The 21,859-nt window shown below is 37.7% G+C and overlaps 1 protein-coding gene across 3 annotated transcripts in view; it reads left to right on the top strand.

The window, feature by feature from the left end:
* The window catches only part of Kcnt2 (potassium sodium-activated channel subfamily T member 2), a 377,298-nt gene that overhangs the window by 174,466 nt on the left and 180,973 nt on the right, over positions 1–21,859 (top strand). For all 3 annotated transcript variants that reach the window (XM_055624693.1, XM_055624692.1, XM_055624691.1), the window contains exons 9-11: positions 15,430–15,610; positions 16,694–16,858; positions 18,654–18,790. In XM_055624693.1, coding sequence (XP_055480668.1) covers positions 15,430–15,610; positions 16,694–16,858; positions 18,654–18,790 — 483 coding nt within the window. The remainder of the gene's footprint in view (positions 1–15,429; positions 15,611–16,693; positions 16,859–18,653; positions 18,791–21,859) is intronic.

Raw genomic sequence — 21,859 nt, 5'->3', positions numbered from 1 at the left:
CAGCCTTTCCATGCTTCAGAGGAAGACAATGCAGGCAGTCCTGATGAGTCCTGATAGGCTAGGGTCAGAGGGAAGGGGAGAAGGATCTCCCCTATCAGTGGACTGAAGGAGGGGCATGAGAGGAGAAGAGGAAGGGAGGTTGGGATTGGGAGGGGACCAGGAAGGGGGCTATAGCTGGGATACAAACTGAATAAATTGTAATAAATAAATAGATAGATAGATAGATAGATAGATAGATAGATAGATAGATAGATAGATAGATAAATGGGGAAAAGATATAAAGCATACAAGTAACTGGTGATGTAAGTGATTCTAAAATATTTCCAAAGCATACACTGTGGACTCTCATTGTCCATTTTAGTTCACGAAATCTTGATCATTTGAGTTAATGTTTGGTGAAATTAATTGGGTCTGGTTAGGTATAAAAAGAAAGAAGAGATCCAAATAATTCCACCAAACATTATGATATGTTTCCCTGCACTCTGTCGAAGGTTTGGTTATGAGTCTTAGTATCTGCTTTGATACACTGCTAGGTAGAGTCTCTCAGTGGCCCTCTGTGGTAGGCTCCTGTCCTGTTACTTGTTTTCTCCTATGTCCAATGCATCTTCCATTTGTCTTTCTAAATGAGGATTGATCATCTTACCCCGGGTCCTCTTTCTTGTTTATCTTCTTTAGGTGTATAGATTACATTATGTTTATCATATCTTATAGGACTATATGAGTGAGTATATATCATGTGTGTCTTTCTCCTTCTGGGATAGCTCACTCAGAATGGAGCTCCACAAGGACCAAATATATCTGGGCACAGGGGTCTTTTCTGAGACTGACACTCAACCAAGGACCATGTATGGATATAACCTAGAACCTCTGTGCGGATGAAGCCCATGGTAGCTCAGTAACCAACTGGTTTCCCATAGTAAGGGGAACAGGGACTATTTCTGACAGAAACTCAATGGCAGGTTCCTTGACCTCCTCACCCCACAAGGGAGGAGCAGCCTTGCTAGGCCACAGAGAAGGACTTTGTAGCCAGTTCTGAAGATACGTGATAAAACAGGATCAGATGAAAGGGGAGGAGGTCCTCCCCAATCAGTGGACTTGGAAAGGGGCAGGGAGGAGATGAGGGAGGGAGGAAGGGAGGGTTTGGGAGGGAATGAGGGAGCAGATACAGCTGGGATACAGAGTTAATAAAATGTAACTAATAATAAAAGAAATTGAGAAGAAAAAAAAGTCTCTTGATAAAATTCTGTCTTTATATCAAGTATTGCCAAATGTGTTTGAATGTATATGGAACCCAGAATCTTTTGAATGTCAATGGCCAGATTGGCTTTTGCACTCTAATGTGAAACAACAGACCGGGTGATTCAAATGGGTCACCTCCTTGATGTTGAAATTTTTGCCCAGAATACTGATGAATATTTGTCCCTTGATGATTTACCGGGAATTCATTGTCAGTTTCTGTAAATGATGACAGTGAACTACCCAAAGGTCAACTATGATTACACTTGTCAATAGTTAATGATTATGGGTCTTCCTTGCAAATTGTCCAACTCTGTTCCCACTTAGAAACTATTTTCATTCTTGTTGCTTTCATACCCGAGGGGAGCAGAAAACACCTAGTTATTATCCCATGATTTATTTATTTATGTCTAAATTGTTTTATTGCATTTAATCTACCCCATGTTTAATAAGGTATATGACTGATGCTCTGTGCTGGGGTCATCAACCTTGCCTAATATTTGCATTGCAAAATTCCCTATATTAGCAAAAATATCACATGCAGCGTTTCACAGTATTCTTTTTTTATATCTGAAATATTAAATTTATTTATTTTTATTTTTAATAATTTATTCACTTTATATCTCGATTGTAGTCCTTTCTTCTGTTTTTTCCCTTCCTATTCTCCTATTCCCCTTCCCTAGTCCACAGAAAGGGGGAGCCCTCTACCCCCATGATCTGACCCTAGCCTATGGTTTCATTTGGACTGTGGGCATCCTCTCCTTTGTGGCAAAGGGAAGGTGATCAAAGAGCAGGCAGCTAAGGTTATGTCAGAGTCTGTGACTGTTCCCTTTACTAGGTTACCCCCGTGGAGACTGAGCTGCCCATGGGCTACATCTGAGCAGGGGCTTTAGGTCTTCTCCATGCATGGTCCTTGGTTGTTGCATCAGTCTCTGCAGGACCCTCTGGGCCCAGATTTTTTGGCTCTCTTGGTCTCTTGTGAATCCCATGTCTGCCCCAACACTCGGGTTTTTCTGTCTCCCTCTTCTTCCCTGTGCTCTGCCCAAAGTTTGGCTGTGAGTCTCTGCATCTGCCTCAATACTGTGATGGGTGAGGTCTCTCTGGTAGGTACCAGTCATGTTCTCTCCTAACACTTCTGCTGTCTATGCTGTTTGTCCTGAGTGAGAATTAAACATCTTCCCTAGGATCCTGCTTGTTGTTTAGCCTCTTTAAGACCTATGGATTAGAGTAAGTTTATTCTGTATTATTTGGCTAATAAGTGAGTATATACCATGTGTGTCTTTCTGTTTCTGTGATACCTCATTCAAGATTATCTTTTCTAGTTTCATCCATTTGCCTGAAAATTTCATTATTTCCTCATTTTTAATTGCTGACTAGTATTCCATTGTGTAAATGTACCAGAATTTCTTAATCCATTTCTTGGTTGAGGGACATCTGGATTATTTCCAGATTCTGGCTATTATGAATAAAGCTATTATGAACATAGTTGAACAAAAGTCCTTCTTATATCATTGATCCTTTTTCAGATATATGCCTGGGAGTGGTATAGCTGAGTCTTAAGATAGAGCTATTCCTAATATCCTGAGAAAGTGCCAGATTGATTTCCAAAGTGGTTGTGCAAGTTGACATTCCCACCAGCAGGGGAGGAGGGTTCCCCTTTCTCTACATCCTTCTCAGCATGTGTTGTCACTTGAGTTTTTGATCTTAGCCATTCTGATTTGTGTGATATGGAATCTCAGAGTTGTTTTGATTTTCATTTTCCTGATGACTAAGGACTTTGAGTATTTCTCCACCATTCCATATTCCTTTGTTGAGAATTCTGTTCAGAACTCCATTTTTAAATTGGATTTTTTGATTTGTTGGTGTTTAACTTCTTGAGTTCTTTATATATTCTGGATATTAGCTCTCTGTCAGATGTAGGGTTGGTGAAGATCTTTTCCCAGTCTGTAGGCTGTTGTTTTGTTCTGTAGAAGTGTCCTTTGCTTTACAGAAACTTTTCAGTTTCATGAGGTCCCATTTATTGATTATTGATCTTAGAGCAAGTGCTGGTGGCTAGCCATCTTGTGCCTGTTGTTTGCTGAGCTTTTCTGATGCTGACAGTAGTCCTCTGGGAGGCAGACAGAGCCTTGGGCCTCAGAGTGGACTCAGAACAGCAGACTGCTCACTTCTGCTGGCTGGATGTTTTGGAGACCTGCTGATCTCTGCTGTGCCTCTGCTAGCAGAGAGGGCCTCTTCTGGCTGTTCCTGAGGACCTGTAGGACTGGAATATTCTGGCATTGGCAGGCCTCCTCCAGAGGGGAGGTTGGGGAGATCTACCAGCTATGTCCCTTGGCAGGCAGAAGAAAAGCTGAGCATACTCTAACCTGGACTCTTACTGAGGCCAGTAAGCTTTCTGCAGAGGGAAGGTTATAGAGCTCTGCTCCCGTGTTCCCAGCAGGCAGGCAAAGGCTGGATGGGCTCTAACCTGTCTCTTCCTGCAGCCCAGATTATAATTTTTATTTCCTTGACCAGAGAAATAAACACATAAAGCATACATACAAAAAAAAGCACAAAAATTAATTCCCCCTCATGTATTTTAGTTCTTAGCGTAGTTATTGGATTGTAGCACATTGATGATGCTTATTTGTAATAGTCCTTTTAACCCATTCACTTCGTAGAACAGAACAGACTCTGTTTCCACGGTTTCACCCTTTTTTCTTTCTTTCTTTCTTTTTTTTTTTTTACATCTCTGACTTAGTTTTCTGTTGTTGTTAATTTATCTCTTTTTATACAGAAAGAAAAGTCTGTTGAAGACTTGTTCACTTTGGTCATTATATTTTTATTAAATAAGAAAAAGTCTGAATACGAAATTCTGGGGTCTGCAAAATGTCGCTTCACTTACTACCAAGTCTGCCTACCTGAGTTCTTTCTCTGGGACTCTCTTGTATGAGGGAGAAAATCCACGTCTGTAAATTGTCCTCTGAACTCTGCAGGTGTACACATTCTCTCTCTCACACACACAGTGTAAATGAAATATAAAAATATGAACTGTTATAGTTAATTCTTTTGTGTATTTATTTAATGATTATAGAAAACTAATTTCTATGCTGCTATTTCATGTAGAGATTGGAAACTATTAAAATTTTTCCTGGGATTAATTAAATATTGTTATATGTTAGATGTTTCATGAAACACTTGTTCATTTAATTCTCGTAATAGCTAACAATGAAGTTAATATTGTATTTCAATTGAGCAAGAAGTTGAAATAAGTTAAGGAATTTCTCCAGGTTAACATAGAGCTAGTGGACAAGTTTGGAGAGTATTGGTAAACCCTCTTAATGCTGCAACTCTTTAAAATGGTTGTATCAACCACCAACCATACAATTCTTTTTGTTGCTATTTCATTACTACAATTTTGCTGTGTTATGAATCCATATATAAGTATCTGTATTTTCTGATGGTTTTAGGTGACACCTGTGAAAGGGTTATTAGACGCTCAAAGAGTTTGAGAACCATTGTTTTATTTATTATTATTATTATTAAATGAATCATCAGCAAATTTATTTGTATGAATTAATACAATAACATTTTGCAATATAGGTAACCATTGTTTAAGCATCCTTGTCTTTATAACGTATGTGTCCATTCATTTGTGTGAGGCCAGAGAACATCCGTGGTCATCGTTGCTTGCCACCATGTTTGAAACACAGTCTACGCTTGTTGACTGATGCATATTCCAAGACAGTAGACCCTTGAGCTTCTAGAAATGCTATTTTCTGTCCTCCTCATTTCCCAGAATGTATTTGCAAGGCAAACTGTGAATTAAGATATATGTGTATGAGTCTTATGTGGGTTCCAGGCTCTGAACTCAGGTCATCAAGCTTAGCAAGGGAGAACCTACCATCACTCTGGTACCTATTTTCCATCATGAAACACAAGTTAAGTTTTATGGCACCTACCAGTTTCATATACACTTTTTTATTTAAAATTTTTCATAGTACAGTCTTATTAAAACAGGGAACAGGACAGTAGCCTACCACAGAGGGCCTCTAAAAGACTCTCTACCCTGTAAGTTATCAAAGCAGATGCTGAGACTCATAACCAAACTTTGGGCAGAGTACAAGTAATCTTATGAAAGAAAGGGAAGATAGAAAGACCTGGAGGGGACAGGAGCTCCACACGGAGAGTAACAGAATCAAGAAATCTGGGCACAGGGGTCTTTCTGAGACTGATACTCCAATCAAGGACCATTCATGGAGATAACCTAGAACCCCTGCACAAATGTAGCCATGTCAGCTCAGTCTCCAAGTGGGTACCCTAGTAAGGGGAACAAGGACAGTCTCTGACCTGAGGTCAGTGGCTGGCTCTTTGATCACCTCCCCCTAATGGGGGAACAGCCTTACCAGGCCACAAAGGAAGGCAATGCAGCCAGTCCTGATGAGATCTGATAGGCTAGGGTCAGATGGAAGGGGAGGAGTACCTCCCCTATCAATGGACTTGGAGAGGGGCATGGGAAGAGATGAGGGGGGAGGAGGGTGTAATTGGAAGTGAATGAAGAAGGGGGCTGCAGCTGAGATACAAAGTGAATAAACTAATTAATATAAAAAATTAAAAAGTCAAAAAGTATCTACACCAATAAGAAAAAAGACTTTATATTAATTTTCATATCCTTAAATCATTATATATGACTCTAATATTATGTGTATGAAATAAGCAAAACATTAATTAGGTAAGATTGATATGCTAATGTTTTATAATTTGTCAGTTGTTTACAATGTCTAAGCAAATGATAGAGAACAATAAAAGTTTTGTTATAATTATGTAGGTTGTAAGAGAAATGACTATCCATTCACAAGACACTATTAAGTTTGAATCATAGACATTGCAATGTTAAGGTGATTAAAAATATCTAATCTCAGAAATTATTAATAAAAAACTGCTTTGTAAAATTCTTCAGCTACCTTATACTATGGATAAAATTAAAGGTTTTAACCTGTACTTAACTGATTGAACAGTTTTATCTTTTTAATTAAAGGCCAAATATTATGTTTTTATTATGAATATGTGATACTTGAGCACCTTCTTTTTATCAGGAAATCTGTGCCTCTCTTCCCAAAAGCCACTTCTGCATCAAGATACAAAATAACCAATCTCATCAAATGTGATGAGAGAACAGCAGTTTTCCAGTTAATAATGGAAGGATTGCATCTGTAAATGCAATAACCATTATCTATATTAAAATATACTTTCATCATCTAATAACTCCATGTCCTTAAAAAGCATCTCAAAAGATTCAGAGTTCTAGGCAAAACAAATATTGTATAAGTTCAGTATTAAGTTTTGTGTATAGTATAATAAAAGTTATTATTGTGTTGGCGTTAAGAGCTGTATAATCAGTACCAATAACTGGTCTATGGAGCTATTTTGAAAGCATAGTTTCTTGATGCCTTTTCTGCTTCTGGATTAATTATTTTTTTTAATAAGAGTAATCTAAATATATACTTAGCTTGAAGGATTAGCACAGAAATAAACCAATTGCTGCTGTTTATGGAAACCTTCTCTGTGTTGTCTGTATGTCTGTATGCTCCCATCAATGTATGCATATACCATGTTACTCATGTTGGCTGTTTCTAGGAGTTGTTACCTAATCAGAACAGTTTAGCTTGTGATATTTTACTAAACTTCATGTCCTGACATGTTTGTTAAAGGAGAGCTTAGAACAAGTAAAATTTCAAAATAATTAATAAGTAGTATGTATTTTGAAATTTGTTTAGAAATATAGTATGCATGTTATTTCTCTAGAATATGATAGGCTTGTGCAATCTTCTGCAAAACTTTTCAATTTTATTTTATTTTTTTTCAGGAAACTAAGGATGCATAGTGCACACACACACAATGACAGTGAGAGCAAAACTGGTATCGCTTAGGGGAAAAGGAGTAACAGGGAGGTATAGATTATAACTCACTGCAGGGACACCTTTTCTAATATTAGTAGGATTTTTTTTCCGTGAAATATAAAGTAAAAATTTTTCTGATCATTCTGGTACATACTATCCTCTTTGATTCAGTCCAGTATTGTAGAATTATTCACTACCAGAAACATATATTAGACTGAAGTTCAAGCATTTGGTTAGTAAATAGTTAATTCAGTCGTTCAAATATTCATGAAATATGTCAGCAGAATGCTAAACATAGCTTGAACTAATTCATGCCTTATACTTTATTCATTTGTTTTTTAAGTTTTTTATGCAAATAATTAAACATTATTACATGATATAGATAAGTTAATTCAGATGCATACCAAATTTCCAAAATTTCATTTATCATGTTGTATATATATATATGATTATATAAGCATATATACATATATAATATATTTATATAATTGTATATAATTACATAAATTTATATATATGTACTTACATAAATATCCATACATATACCTCCCTTTTTGTTTTATTTTGTTTATTTTAATCACAGGTCATTCACTTGTATCCCAGCCGTAGCCCCCTCCCTCATTTCCTCCCAATCCCATCCTCCTTCCCTCATCTCTCTCTGCCCCCTTCCAAGTTCACTGATAGGGGAGGTCCTCCTCCCCTTCCATCTGACCCTAGCTTACCAGGTATCTTCAGAACTGACTGCAGTATCCTTTTCTGTGGCCTATGAAAGCTGCTCCTCTCTCGGTGGGGAGGAGGAGATCAATGAGCCAGTCATTGAGTTCATGTCAGAAATAATCCTTGTCCTCATTACTAGGGTACCCACTTGGATACTGAGCTACCATGGGCTACATACGGGCAGTGGTTTTAGGTTATATCCATGAATGGTCCTTGGTTGGAGAAACAGTTTCATAGAAAACCCCTGTGCTCTGATATATTTGGTCCTTATGGAGCTCCTGTCCCCTCTAGGTCATACTAACTCCCCCTTCTTTCATATGATTCTCTGCACTCTGCCAAATGTTTGGTTATGAGTCTCAGCATCTGCTTTGATATACTGCTGGATAGAGTCTTTCAGAGGCTCTCTGTGATAGGCTCCTGTCCTGTTACTTGTTTTCTCCTACATCCAATGTCCATCCCATTTGTCTTTCTAGGTGAGGATTGATTGTCGTACCCCTGGTCCTCTGCTTTTTGTTTTTTAACCAACTCTTGTGTCTTGTGTGGCCCAGCCTAGCCTCAAACTCACTATCGCTGAGGATGACCTTGAAGTCCAGGTGTTGTTGGCTCCACTTTCAACTGTTGAAATTATAAGCATGTACTACCATGCTGTGATGGTTTGAATATGTATTGCCCCCATAGACTCATGTGTTTGAATGCTTGGCCATAGAGAGCACTATGAGGAAGTCTGTCCTTGTTGGAGGAAATGTGAACTTGTTGGAAGAAGTGTGTCACTGTGGAGGTAGGCTTTGATGTTGTTTATGCTAAGCTCAGCACCTTCTCCAGCACCATGTCTGCCTATATGCTGCCATATTCCCTGCCTTGATGATAATGGACTAAACTTTTGAACCTGTAAGCCAAACTCAACAAAATGTTTTCTTTTATAAGAATCGCTGAAGTCATGGTGTCTCTGAACAGCAATGAACCCTTAACTAAAACACATACCCAGCATTATTTAGGTATATTTAAAGTAAACAAATGCAGAAGTTACAAATACTAATTGGTAGGGAGAGTAATGACATATTTTCTTGCCTGTAGTTCTTAAATATCTCATATAATTAAATTTAAATATTTTCAAATATTTTTAGATTTATAGAGTATTGTAGAAAACTATCTTATACTTAAGTTGTGCTTAATATATAAAATGCTTATTTTCAATACAACTATTTAATGGGTTTAATATGTGTGAAACTATAACACTCAAACTATAATCTGTCTACTAAGCATATCTATCATTTCTGCATTTTTTCTGTGTTTTTGTGTGATTTTTAAAAATATATTTTTTAAATTTGATACTTGAAAATTTCATACATATAATTTGCATTGTAATTACTCCCACCCCAGACAGCTCTCATAGTCCTTGTAGCCTTCTTATCCTTTACATCTCCTTTCCACATTCAGATATTTTGTTTTCTTTTGAGGCCCCCTGAGCTGAGCCATGCTTTTCTGTTTGTATGTGGGTGTAGAGCCTACCTTGCTCATAAGTGGGTATACAGCTAAGCACCATGTCTTTCTGAGACTCCATAGCAGGCACTTGGTGGCTAAAGATGGGTAGAACCCTTGATTCCCTCTGTCCCTAACAAATGGTGGACTGTTGACAAGCCCACTCTTTTGTAGGCTCATTGCAGATAGCCATTGCTGGTTGAGATCAAGACAATTCTTGTTCCAACTTTAGTCACACACTGACAACATGGCCTGACTTTCATAGTGTCAATTCTATGATTAAACTCATGGCTTACAATGCCCCAGGCTTCCAGGAAAGAGCTCTCAGGGTGTGTTAAGGCCCAGTATACCATGAATCTGAGAAAGCTTTGTAATTAGTGAGAGCTCAGTGGCCATTTGAAACCTCACATTAGAATTATGTACAAATTATTTCTGAATAAAATGATAATGTCTCCCATGGACGAGTTACAATCAATAATGGAAAAATTGAAGGCTCAAAAGTGCAGTGGGTGATGTTTTGTAATTGATATCTAGATAAAAAAAATATTTGCATTAGGAAATTATTATTTTATCTATCGTCAGGCTTCAGTTTCAAGGTATAATTAACCAAAATACAACGTTCTCAAATAACACCTGAATCCTCAAAATAATTCAATGTTAAAATTCTATATTATGTGAAACACAGAAGTTGTGTTTAGGGCCATTGAGATGGCTTAGCGGGTAAGCCTGCTGCAAACCTGACGGCCTAAGTTTGATCCCATGGCGGAAGGTGAGAGATCGCTCCCAAAACCTGTTCTCTGTTTCACACACACACTTGTATATGCACACAATTGTGCGTGTATAATGAACGAGTATTAGATAACATTGTAGGCTTTATATAAAATTTACATCCTAAAAGATATAATTAAAGAACATCTATTATTAGCGTCCATTTCTTCTCTTAGATGTCTGTGACCACATGTGATAGTTTAATTATATTGCAGTATTGCATTTGGGCAACCAGGCAAACAAATTGATATGAATTTTCTCACTAGTTTGGGTGCTCTTGTGACTCAAACCTTCTGGACCAATTTGTTCGTTGTGGTCCTCAAAGCTGAACTGTCTGCTCACACATAGATGCTGTAGTGGTATCCAAAAACTATACACTGAGTTTTAACAGATTTTCAGAAGCATAATTTACAGATCATCAGATTCACTCTTCTTAAGTGTAAATTCAACCATATTTTAACATATTTACTGAGTTTTCAAGCAATCACCAAAATCCACTTTTGGAACATTTCTATCATCATACCCCACTCCCCAGCAAGGCAGCCGCTAATCCGCTTTCTGTCCTTGCTCTGGAGATTGCCCATAAACAAAATCATGTGTGCTCTTTCCATTTGACTTCTTTCATTCTGCTTGTTTCCTGTTATGCTTGTAACTTCTTTTGATTCCTCTTCTTCCATCATCTCATCCCTTCCTCTTTTCCCCTTCCTCCTGGTCCCTTCTCCTTTCTCTTTTCTTTCTGTATATTACTTTTTATTATACTGCTCTATTTGTGCTATTATTCATATACATGAGAATGGGTAATTTGCAAGAGCTGTGATTTTTTTTTCTAGGTTTTCAGTGCTTGAATATTCAAGGTCAAGGAGCCAAAGATTCCATGCCTGATGAGAACATTCTCTCCACTTCTCAGACTTGTTATTATGTCCTCACATGGGGAGAGTGGGAGGAAAACCAGCTAATTTTCTCTAGTATTTTATATAGTCTTTGTTTTTATTCACAGTGTTTGTGTTCATGACTTGACTCCTCTGAAGTTCTCGCTGCTTAATTCTATTGCATTAGACATTTAAGTTTCAACCTGAATTTCTGAGAGGGCATATTCAAATTCACATTTTTTTCTTAAATAAAAACAGTGAAGAAAGCAATCCAACTCATTTTATTACAACAGTAGTTTTAAAAGTCTTAATATATCAACAAGTAAGTTCAAAATCTGGTGAACGAAACAACATGAAATCCTTGGGCTTAGGGATGGTTTTCTTCAACACCACATCCGAATTTCCAGAGACACTGAGTAACTGTTTTTGGGAAGCCTCTCCTGAATGGCTTTACTAGGCACAGTCCACACAGGAACCTTCGTGTTTGAGAGTGTGGGAGCACTAAGTCTCCCAGGGGTGGTATGCTTGTTGCTCTTCAGTTGTTGTCTGAGGAAGCCTCACCCCTAAGACAGTGCCAGTGTCCTACCCGGGCCTTTCTGTGTCTTCCGCAGTTGTAAGGCTCTTCTCTCTGAGCAGAGAGACTTGCTTTGGTATCAAAAGGAAGTACCTCTTCCACAACTATGTACTCTGAACAGCTGCTGGCTTTTTTCAATGCTATCGCTGCCAAAGTTTATTATCTGTGTCCTCTAGATGTCTCTTGTCAAACCCACATTCTTAGGCAGCGTTGTGCTTAGACCCAGTGAAACTCTGTGCAACATTGAAGAAATCAGAGAGCTATTCTGGACATAAACTCGGAAATTCTGTGGATTCCTTGGGTTCTTCACCTGGAACAAATGTAAAGCCTCAGTCCTTGTTTTTTTTGGCTTGGGGTAGGCATGATGGTTTCAACTATCTCTGGAGTGACTTCATGCTCCTTCTATTGTGTGGGTGAATAGCATCTGGCACCCTTTCTCATACCAATCTTCCATCCCTGGTGTTTTGCCATGAGAAACATTTTTATTTTTCACAATTTGGCCAGGCTGAGGGTCTTCCAAGTTAAGCCATGTTGTTTCCCTTTTGGTTATAAATTCTATCTTTAAACCATCTCTCCCTTCTTTGATTTTAGCATACAGTCAGAAGATGGCATGAAACACCCAACTTACTTTACTTAGAGATCTTTTCTCCTGAAGATTCTAGTTTATTACTCTTTTTAAATTTTTTAATTAATTAATTAATTTATTACAATTTATTCACTTTGTATCCCAGCTGTAGTTCCTCCATGGTCTCCTGCTACCCTTCCTCTTCTCCCACTATGCTCCTTCCCTAGTCTACTGATAAGAGAACCTCCTCCCCTTCTATGTGACTCTAGCTTATCAGGTATCATCAAGAATGGCTACATTATCTTCCTCTGTGGCCTGGCAAGGCTTTATCCCCCAGGGGGAGGTGATCAAAGAGCCTGCAACTGAGTTCATGTCAGAGACTGCCCCTGCCCCCTTTACTAGGGAACTCTCTTGCAAACTGAGCAGCCTATGGGCTTCATGTGAGCAGGGTGTCTATGTCTTCTCCATGCATGTTCCTTGGTTGGAGCATCAGTCTCTGCAGCAACCCCTGGGCCCAGGTTTTTTAGCTCTGTTGATCTTCTTGTGGAGTTTCTGTCCCCTCCAGGTATTTCTATCTCCCTTTTCTTCCATAAGGTTTCCTACACTCTGCCCAAAATTTGGCTATGAGTCTCAGTATCTCCTTCTATGCCCTGATGGGTTGAGTCTTTCAGAGAACTCCTGTGGAAGGCTCCTGTCCTGTTCCTTGTCTTCTACTTCTGGTATCTATCCTGTTTCCCCTTCTGAGTGAGGTTTCAGCCTCTTCCATAGGGTGCTCCTTGTTGTTTAGCTTCTTTAGGACTATAGATTTTACCATGTTGATCTTATATCATATGGCTAATATCTACTTATAAGTGAGTATTTACAATATGTGTCTTTCTGCTCCTGGATTATGTCCCTCAAGATGATCTTTTCTAGTTCCCACCATTTGCTTGCAAATTTCATGATTTCCTTGTTCTTAATTGTTGAGTAGCATTACATTGTATGAATGTGCCACAATTTCTGTATCCATTCTTCAGTTGAGAAACATCTAGGTTGTTTCCAGATTCTGGTTATTATGAGTAACACTTCTATGAACATGGTTGAGCTAATGTCCTTGTTGTATGGTTTAGCATCTTTTAGCTGTATATCCAGGAGTGGTGTAGCTGGATCTTGAGGAAGCACTATTCCTAATTTTATGAGAATGCGCCAGATTGATTTCCAAAGTGGTTGTACAAGATTACATTTCCATCAGCACTGGAGGAGGATTCCCCTTTCTGCACAACCTTTCCAGCATGCATTATCCCTTGAGTTTTTTATCTTAGCCATTTGGGTATGAGGTGGAATCTCAGGGTTTTGATTTGCATTTCCCTGATGACTAAGGAGGTTGAGCATTTCTTTAAATGTTTCTCTGCCATTCGACAGTCCTCTGTTGAGAATTCTCTGTTTAGCTCTGTACCCCAATTTTTAATTGGATTATTGGTTTGCTGGTGCTTAACTTCTTGAGTTCTTTATATATTCTGGATGTTAGCCTTTTGTCAGATATAGGATTGGTATAGTTTATTACTCTTAAACTCTGTCTTTCATAAAGTCATATACTTAATGCAGTCAAGATACACTTTTCCTCTGCTTTCTAAAAAAGTTCATTTCTCTTTTTCATATTATTTATTTAAATCCTGACTGCAGTGTACCCTTTCTCCTCTCCTCCCAGTAATCTCCACCTCCCACCCCCAACCAATCACTCCTTCTGTAAAATATACATTTCTTACTCCAACTCATCAGGGTCATCTTTGATAGATACTGTTTTACCAACATCCTACTGACCCTTTCTCTAATCATCTACTAATCATCCTGTTTTCCTAAATGCTGGGAAAATTGCCCTTATCACCACATTGACTGGAATATGGTCCTTTTTTTCCATGTTTGCAGTTGTAAAGTCTCTACCCACTTTCAATTCCCAAAGCTTATTCAATATCTAGAGCCATTTATTAAGCCAAATCCTACTTCCCAGTTTTCATATCTGTGTTGGTCCATATCCATAATAATGCACAGGCATGAATACGTTATGTTACATAAATATTATTTCTAATATATTCAAATAATAAAATGAAACACATATTAATTTCTGGCCCAATTGTTGTCTAGTAAGGGCCTTTTCTCATTCTAAGCCAGTGTCTTCTTCTCTATCATCATGTTATATAATATATATCACAAAACAGTTCGCTGTGCTTATCTGCAGAGCTTTTAAAAGACTGGCTGTTCTCATGTGTGAGAACACCACCTTCGTGTTGCCTAAAGTTCCCACATTGTATTATCGCAATACTAATTGGGCAAGACTTGTTCAAACTGTTGCAGTTGCATGCTGATTTTCATGTTGCAAATTTATTATTACTCTTCAACATACACAATATATTCATCAATTATAGTTTTTTATGTTTTATTTTAAAATCAAGTAATGGCACTGTATCTACTGCTATTTTAAGGTTGTTCTAATTTGTGGATATCCTGTATCATTAAGAATTTCTATATTGATTGAATCCCTTTACGTGTCATTTTCTTTAGATGTCATTTTCTTTACGTGTCATTTTCATTTAGTAGATGTTGGTCTGCATACTCCTTTTTGAGAGGCACTTGTGTATTAGCTTTGCTCTGTGACAGTACAGCAGAATGTGACTAGATAATTTATAATGAGCAGATCAGAAGTTTGTTGTATTACAGTTCCAATGTCTTAGAAGTCCTACATAAAGGTTCTTGAAGTTGCCTGGGTTCTTATTTCATTGTACAATGCTAGGAATATAACACAACATTGTAAAGAAGAAGAACAACAACAAAAACCACATTGCATACAACAGATAAACTATGCTCCCCAAAGCAAAGCTCTACCTACAAAAATGGCAACAATTCATTTAATGATGGTTGTCTTCTCAATGTTTCTTAAAGGGCCACACCTCCTTAGTATTGTTACAATAAAAAATGAATAACAACAAGTTTTGGCAGCAGCAGTGTTCAAACTGCATGATTTAATTATCATTACACAATTTTCTGTAAATGCTGATTCATACATTAATATAGCTTTAGTTTCGCAAATTAATCAATAAAAGTCTTTTACTATTTTGACACATGTTACACATAGAAATATCATTGCGTTATTTTTTTGTTGTTTTGTTTTTTATTTTTGTTTTGTTTTTTTTTTTTGCCTTATCATGCATTAACAATCTCTGGAAGTTTTTTTGTGGCTAAAACCTTAAAAGTTATATGTTTGCGGGAGAATTGTATATCAATAGGTGTTCAAAGAACAAGAATACAACAATAAAAAATACTGTGTTCAGTTTGTGGTTCTTAACTTCTTTTTTTTTTTTTTTCTTTTAGCATTTGTGGTATTCAGCATCTGGAACGAATTGGCAAGAAACTCAATCTCTTTGACTCTCTTTATTTCTGCATTGTGACATTTTCTACCGTGGGCTTTGGGGATGTCACTCCTGAAACATGGTCCTCCAAGCTTTTTGTTGTTGCTATGATCTGTGTGGCTCTCGTGGTACTTCCTATACAGGTAAACTGAATCTTGTTAACCTTTGGAGAGATGTGCAAAGCCAAGTAAAACTGAACCCTCTCTATAAACAAAAATGGCATCTGGTTATTTATTTAACATTAATATTATAATATATGTTATAATTAGTTTAATGCAGTGCTTACACTATTACAGAAAGGTCTTATTATATTTCATGAGACACCTTTTTGCTGCTAGTCACAAATGATACCTCACATTTTGGTTCATTTATTCAACATGTTTTTTTAAGTATATATTATCTAATATTATTAATTATGTTATAATTTTAAGTTATAGGAGGTTAGATTAAGGAATTACATTTGGCAAATAAAAAAAGCTTAAAGAATAAAATGCAGCAGGTTAAAAATTAATTTTTTACGTTCATCAAATAAAGCAAACTATATATGGTGTGTGTACATCATGAAACATTTTGGGTAGTAATGGAGCGATTACAAAGGTCAGAGATATAAACAATGACCAGTCTCCAGCTTTTTTTTTTTTTTTTTAAATAATGAGCTCTGGATGCTCACAAGTGAACAAATCAAGAATGCAACATAATAGCACAAACTAAACTGTGTTCTCATTGCCCAACCTTCCTAAGTTCCCAGTGTTTGCTGACCTCTCTGATATTCCTCTACAACCCAGTGCCGTTCATTGTAGTTCTCATCATTGCACAGCTAGCATGGGCTAGGTGCACACGGCAATCTCCCTTTGCAAGATATGGGCATGATGTGGCAAAAGAATTTGCAGCAAAACTATTCGAGCTGTTATAGTTCACTTAGTGAATGGTATATTGCTTTGTACTTTCCTGGCTACACGGCAAATGGACTAGCCTCTTAGTGGCCCCATATGGTCTAACAGTAAAATCATTCTAATACGTTTCCTTGGAGACCTGAAGCCCCTGGGCCTCATTTGTAATCTCCGTGGAAATCATGTGGTCAGCCTGTTTAAGGGGTTACTGTTAAGTTGAAACTCAACTATTTCACGGGTAAGAAGTGCCACATACATGATAATGGATGGGGCACTGCATTAGCTTTTCACTTTCATGCATGATGCTTTTCATCACATGTGGAAAATTCATTACAGTTTGAACAATTGGCCTATTTGTGGATGGAGAGGCAAAAGTCAGGTGGAAACTATAGTCGGCACCGAGCACAGACTGAGAAGCATGTTGTCCTGTGTGTCAGCTCATTGAAGATTGACTTGCTTATGGATTTTTTAAATGAATTCTATGCGCATCCCAGACTGCAGGTAGGTTTGAATTATATGATGCACAATGCCGAATCATACTGCATAGCACGTCAATTGATGTTGCAGTCTGCATTCTGGCAAGGTTTTATTTATCAACCAAACTTTAAAAGGATAAATGAAAGACTACAAATACAATCAGGCACATAGAAAAAATACTGGAGGTAAGAACAGCCGTGAGGTTTCCTTCTGTACCTTTGCTAAAAGACAGGTGGAACTTGTTATTGCTGGAAAGGGGGGTTATATTTGACTTAAAGCATTGTTTTGTTTTTCTCTCTTGTGTAAAGCATAAATCATAACTACTTGAAGCAGTGAGTTTTAATATAAATATAAGAAAACAATGGGAAACCGTCTTGAAATTTTGTAGTTATAGGTTTCCTGAGAGAAATGCTGGAGTATGGAAATTCCTTTTTGTAAGGTTTTAATTTGTGTGTGTGTGTGTGTGTGTGTGTGTGTGTTTGTGGAGTTGGATAGGGTGTTGTTTGTGTGTATCTGTGTGCGTGTGTTTGTTCATCTGTGTGTATGGTTGGCTGGGAAAGCTAGAATATGGTATCAGATTCCTGAAGGTGGAGTTGTAGGCCATTGTGACCTGCTCAGTGTGGGTGCTGGGGACCAAATTCAGGTCCTGTGCTAGAGTGTCCAGCACTCTTAATTGCCAAGACATCTCTCCAGAACCTGTGGTTTCCTCTTTGTGTATTTATTTTCTGAAGTTTGACTAACCACTGCTTACTTCCTTATAAATAAACAAAAAATAGAAAACGATGAGAAAAAATAAAAACATGAATTTTAAAAAAAGTCTCTTTTTTCCTGTGCACATTAAAGCCTTTACATATTTCAACTTTTTAGGATATTGAGACAGCAAAGATTTAGGTATTTTTTGAAATGTAATTAGTTCAGTTCACAGAAGAAAGAGTTTGTTTTGTGCTTCCTGAGTGAATTTGTGTGAGGAAAACCTGACAGTGCTGAATATAGAATTCATAAATATCTAAAATATTTTGATTTAACATTATTTATTCCTCTTATATTCTTCAACTTTTTCAAAAATTTTATTTTCTTCATCAATATTGTTTACTATATGCAGAAAATCTAACAGAAACATGATCTCACAATGGTTAACTCTGTCTAGTAACAATATCAAGATTTTAAATACTAAACATTTTGTAGTAGATATATTTTAGAGCAACCAAATATGGAATGGTTGCTAGAGAAATTGCATTCTTATAGATAAGAAATTGCACATAGATTAGTTTCATCATTTTGTCATTTTGAATGCATTTTCTGGGTCACTGAATGATGATATACTTTGAAATATTTTGATGTAAAACCATGGCTTTATCATTTATCATTTTATTCAATACACATACAAACTCCAAACTATACAAATATTGATTAGAAGTTTCTTCGAGATATTACTTCATTATATAAAATTAATTAAGTGGCTACAATATAAAAGTTACACTTTGATGTATGCACTGACTCAGCATGTGGTTTACTAATCTGAAGGTGATAACTACACTAAAGGAGTGTGCTGTGCATACTCCATGATTGCCTTCTCATTGCGGTACTGATGTCACTGAAAAAACTCAGGCTGACTCAATGATTATTTGCATTTCTCACAGTATTTTTATCATAATGCAATCTTATTGTCTGAATTTAAATATTTGCTTTTATTTATAGTCAATAATTTATTTCATGTTGATCATAATGGAAGGAAAAAGTCTTAAATATTTTGTGTAACTCTGTAGGATAAAATTAAGCACGATCATGTCTATGCCATTATCCATTTTACCTTGAACAGGATTATTATGTGGTGATTTTGTGTCCCACGGAGATGGATGTGCAAGTTCGGAGGGTGCTACAGATTCCAATGTGGTCTCAGAGAGTGATCTACCTTCAAGGCTCTGCCCTTAAAGATCAGGATCTCCTGAGAGCAAAGTAGGAATCCTTGTCACTTTCTGTTTCTCATCTTTTAATCGTCAGTCCTTTGATAACTTTTCTCTCCTAGTTTTTGTAAGCTGTATTTCACACTTATTTACATATAGAGTTCAGCCCTGTTTTAATAATTGTAGAATAATGATGCTAAAACCATAAGCTCCTGTTTTCTACCTTTGTTTTGGGCAGGTATTTAGGATAACATTTCTACATGATGAAAAGTTGCCATGATAGAGTTTCCTTGGCTGTCAGAGATAGACTAGAGGAATTCAGACTCCCTGTTAGAGATGTCTCCAAATTTCACAGTTCTAGTTTTACTTTATAAATAAAAACCTTGAACTAAATATTACATGCTCTATCAAAGCAAGGAGTCAGTGTTTGAATTTTAAGGAGTTGGCAGTACCACTCAGCAACACCTTTCCTCTTGCTGGGGTCAAAGTCTGAAGAGTCCTCAGAGCTGGAAGAAACAAAAGTCCTGATGGGTCCTGCTGAGACGCTCTCATATTGCCCAAATGCCTGTCAACAGAGCTCAAAGGGTTCCTTGGTCCAACCATTTGTTATGGTAAATTAGTCTTCCAGCACAGAAGTAGAGTGTGAGAATGCATTGGGAGGACTGAGGTCACCTGGGGATCAGGACTAACAAAAAATAACTCCCTTAATTTTAAAACCAGAAGAGTTCTCTATCATGCAAGGCTGTGATGGATCCTTTCTGCTGCTTTTATAGTTTAAAGTATGACTTCGTATTTCTTTTCAGATCTCTTATGTACTGTTTTAAACGTGAAGTTTCCTCATCGCAGTAGCTAAACTAAGACTTTCGGTTTGCATGATTCTCCTAATGACCCAGGTGATGCTTAGATACCCCATAGTTAAGAATTTCTGACATTACTTTTGATTTATTAAAAGTAAAATAAATTTATCTAAGGTTTGTTTTAATTAATGATTTAACTTAAGAGACAAACTAAGCAGAAACTGCCGCAGTAAAAGGATGGTAAATATTAGAAATCAAGTGTCTTAGAACATATATTATGTCTAGGGTGTTAGAAATCCTTCCTGAGAGTTACAAGGCAGATTCACAAATCACACCAGGCAACCGGTTCTACGAGCGAGGTTTATTAGGGGAAGGGAAAGGGGTCACAGAGACCATCTCTGGAGGAGGCAGGAGAGAAAAGAGAGAGGAGGAGCTTCAAGTTCTTATAAGGTGACCCAGAGCATGCACAGGTGGTTCCATGTGGCCAGAGGGTGCTCTTCTAGGTGGCCTCACAGATGCCAGATAACCAGTTCATCAGGTCCCTTGGGGCTGGCCGTAGAGATGCCTGCTTACGGAACCCCACATAGGGTATCGCTATTAAACACTCCATGGGACAGTTGTATAAATAGTCAGGTGTTCCCAAATTCTCATGTGAACTGAAGAATTAGCTATTTCTTATTTTATATCCATATAATTGTTGGCTACCCTAGAAGTTATTTCCAAATTTGTATCTTCTAAAACTCTGTATATTCTTTTTTTTTAATTTTTTTTTTATTTTTTTATTATTTTATTTTTCTTTTTAGTTACATTTTGTTAACTCTGTGTCCCAGCTGTATCCCGCTCCCTCATTCCCTCCCCAACCCCACACTCCCTCCCTGGTCTCCTCCCTGCCCCTTTCCAAGTCCCCTGAGAGGGGAGGACCTCCTCCCCTTTCATCTGACCCTGTTTTATCAGGTATCTTCAGGGCGGGCTGCAAAGTCCTCCTCTGTGGCCTAACAGACTGCTCCTCCCCTTGGGGGGGGTGTCAAATAGCCTGCCCTTGAGATCCTGTTAGAAATAGTCCGTGTTCCCCTTACTTTGGAAAACTACTTGGTTACTGAGCTACCACGGGCCACATCCGAGCAGAAGTTCTAGGTTATATCCATAGATGGTCCTTGGTTGAGTGTCAGTCTCAGAAAAGACCCTGTGCCCAGATATATTTGGTCCTTGTAGAGCTCCTATCCTTTCCATATCATACTAACTTCCCTTCTTTCATATGATTCCCTGCACTCTGCCGAGGGTTTGGTTATGAGTCTTAGTGTCTGCTTTGAAACACTGCTAGGTAGAGTCTTTCAGATGCCTTTTGTGGTAGACTCCTGTCATAAGTTCAATGCACATCCCATTTGTCTTTCTAAATGAGGATTAATCACCTTCGCCTGTGTCCACTTTCTTGATTATCTTCTTTAGGTGTGTAGATTTCATTATGTTTATCATGTCTTGTAGGTCTATATAAGTGAGTATATACCAAGTTTGTCTTTCTCCTTCTGGGATACTTCACTCAGAATGATCTTTTCTAGATCCCACCACTTGCCTGCAAATTTCATGATTTCCTCCTTTTTGATTGCTGAGTAGTATTCCATTGTGTAAAAATACCACAATTTCTGTATCCATTCCTCCGTTGATGGACATCTGGGTTGTTTCCAAGTTCTGGCTATTACAAATAAAGCTGCTACGAACATGGTTGAACAAATGTCCTTGTTGTGTACTTGAGCAAATTTTGGGTATATACCTAGGAGTGGTATAGCTGGGTCTTGAGGTAGCAGTACTCCTAGTTGTCTGAGAAAGCGCCAGATTGACTTCCAGAGTGGTTGAACCAGTTTACATTCCCACCAGCAATGGAGGAGGGTTCCCTTTTCTCCACAACCTCTCCAGCATGTGCTATCACTTGAGTTTTTCATCTTGGCCATTCTGATGGGTGTAAGGTGAAATCTCAGGGTCGTTTTGATTTGCATTTCCCTAATGGCTAATGAGGTTGAGCATTTCTTTAAGTGTTTCTCTGCCATTCGACGTTCCTCTTTCGAGAATTCTCTGTTTAGCTCTGTTCCCCATTTTTTAATTGGATTACTTGGTTTGTTGCTTTTCTGCTTCTTTAGTTCTTTATATATACTTGATATTAGCCCTCTGTCAGATAAAGGGTTGGTGAAGATTCTTTCCCAATCTGTAGGCTGTCTATTTGTTTTGATGACAGTGTCTTTTGCTTTACAGAAGCTTTTCAGTTTCATGAGGTCCCATTTATTGATTGTTGCTCTTAGAGCCTGTGCTGTTGGTGTTCCTTTCAGGAAGTT

The sequence above is a fragment of the Psammomys obesus genome, unplaced genomic scaffold (assembly GCF_907164565.1).
Source record: "Psammomys obesus unplaced genomic scaffold, mPsaObe1.curated_primary_1811, whole genome shotgun sequence".
Lineage (NCBI taxonomy): Eukaryota > Metazoa > Chordata > Mammalia > Rodentia > Muridae > Psammomys > Psammomys obesus.
Note: the sequence above shows the minus strand (reverse complement) of the source record. Positions and strands in the feature narration are given on the sequence as shown.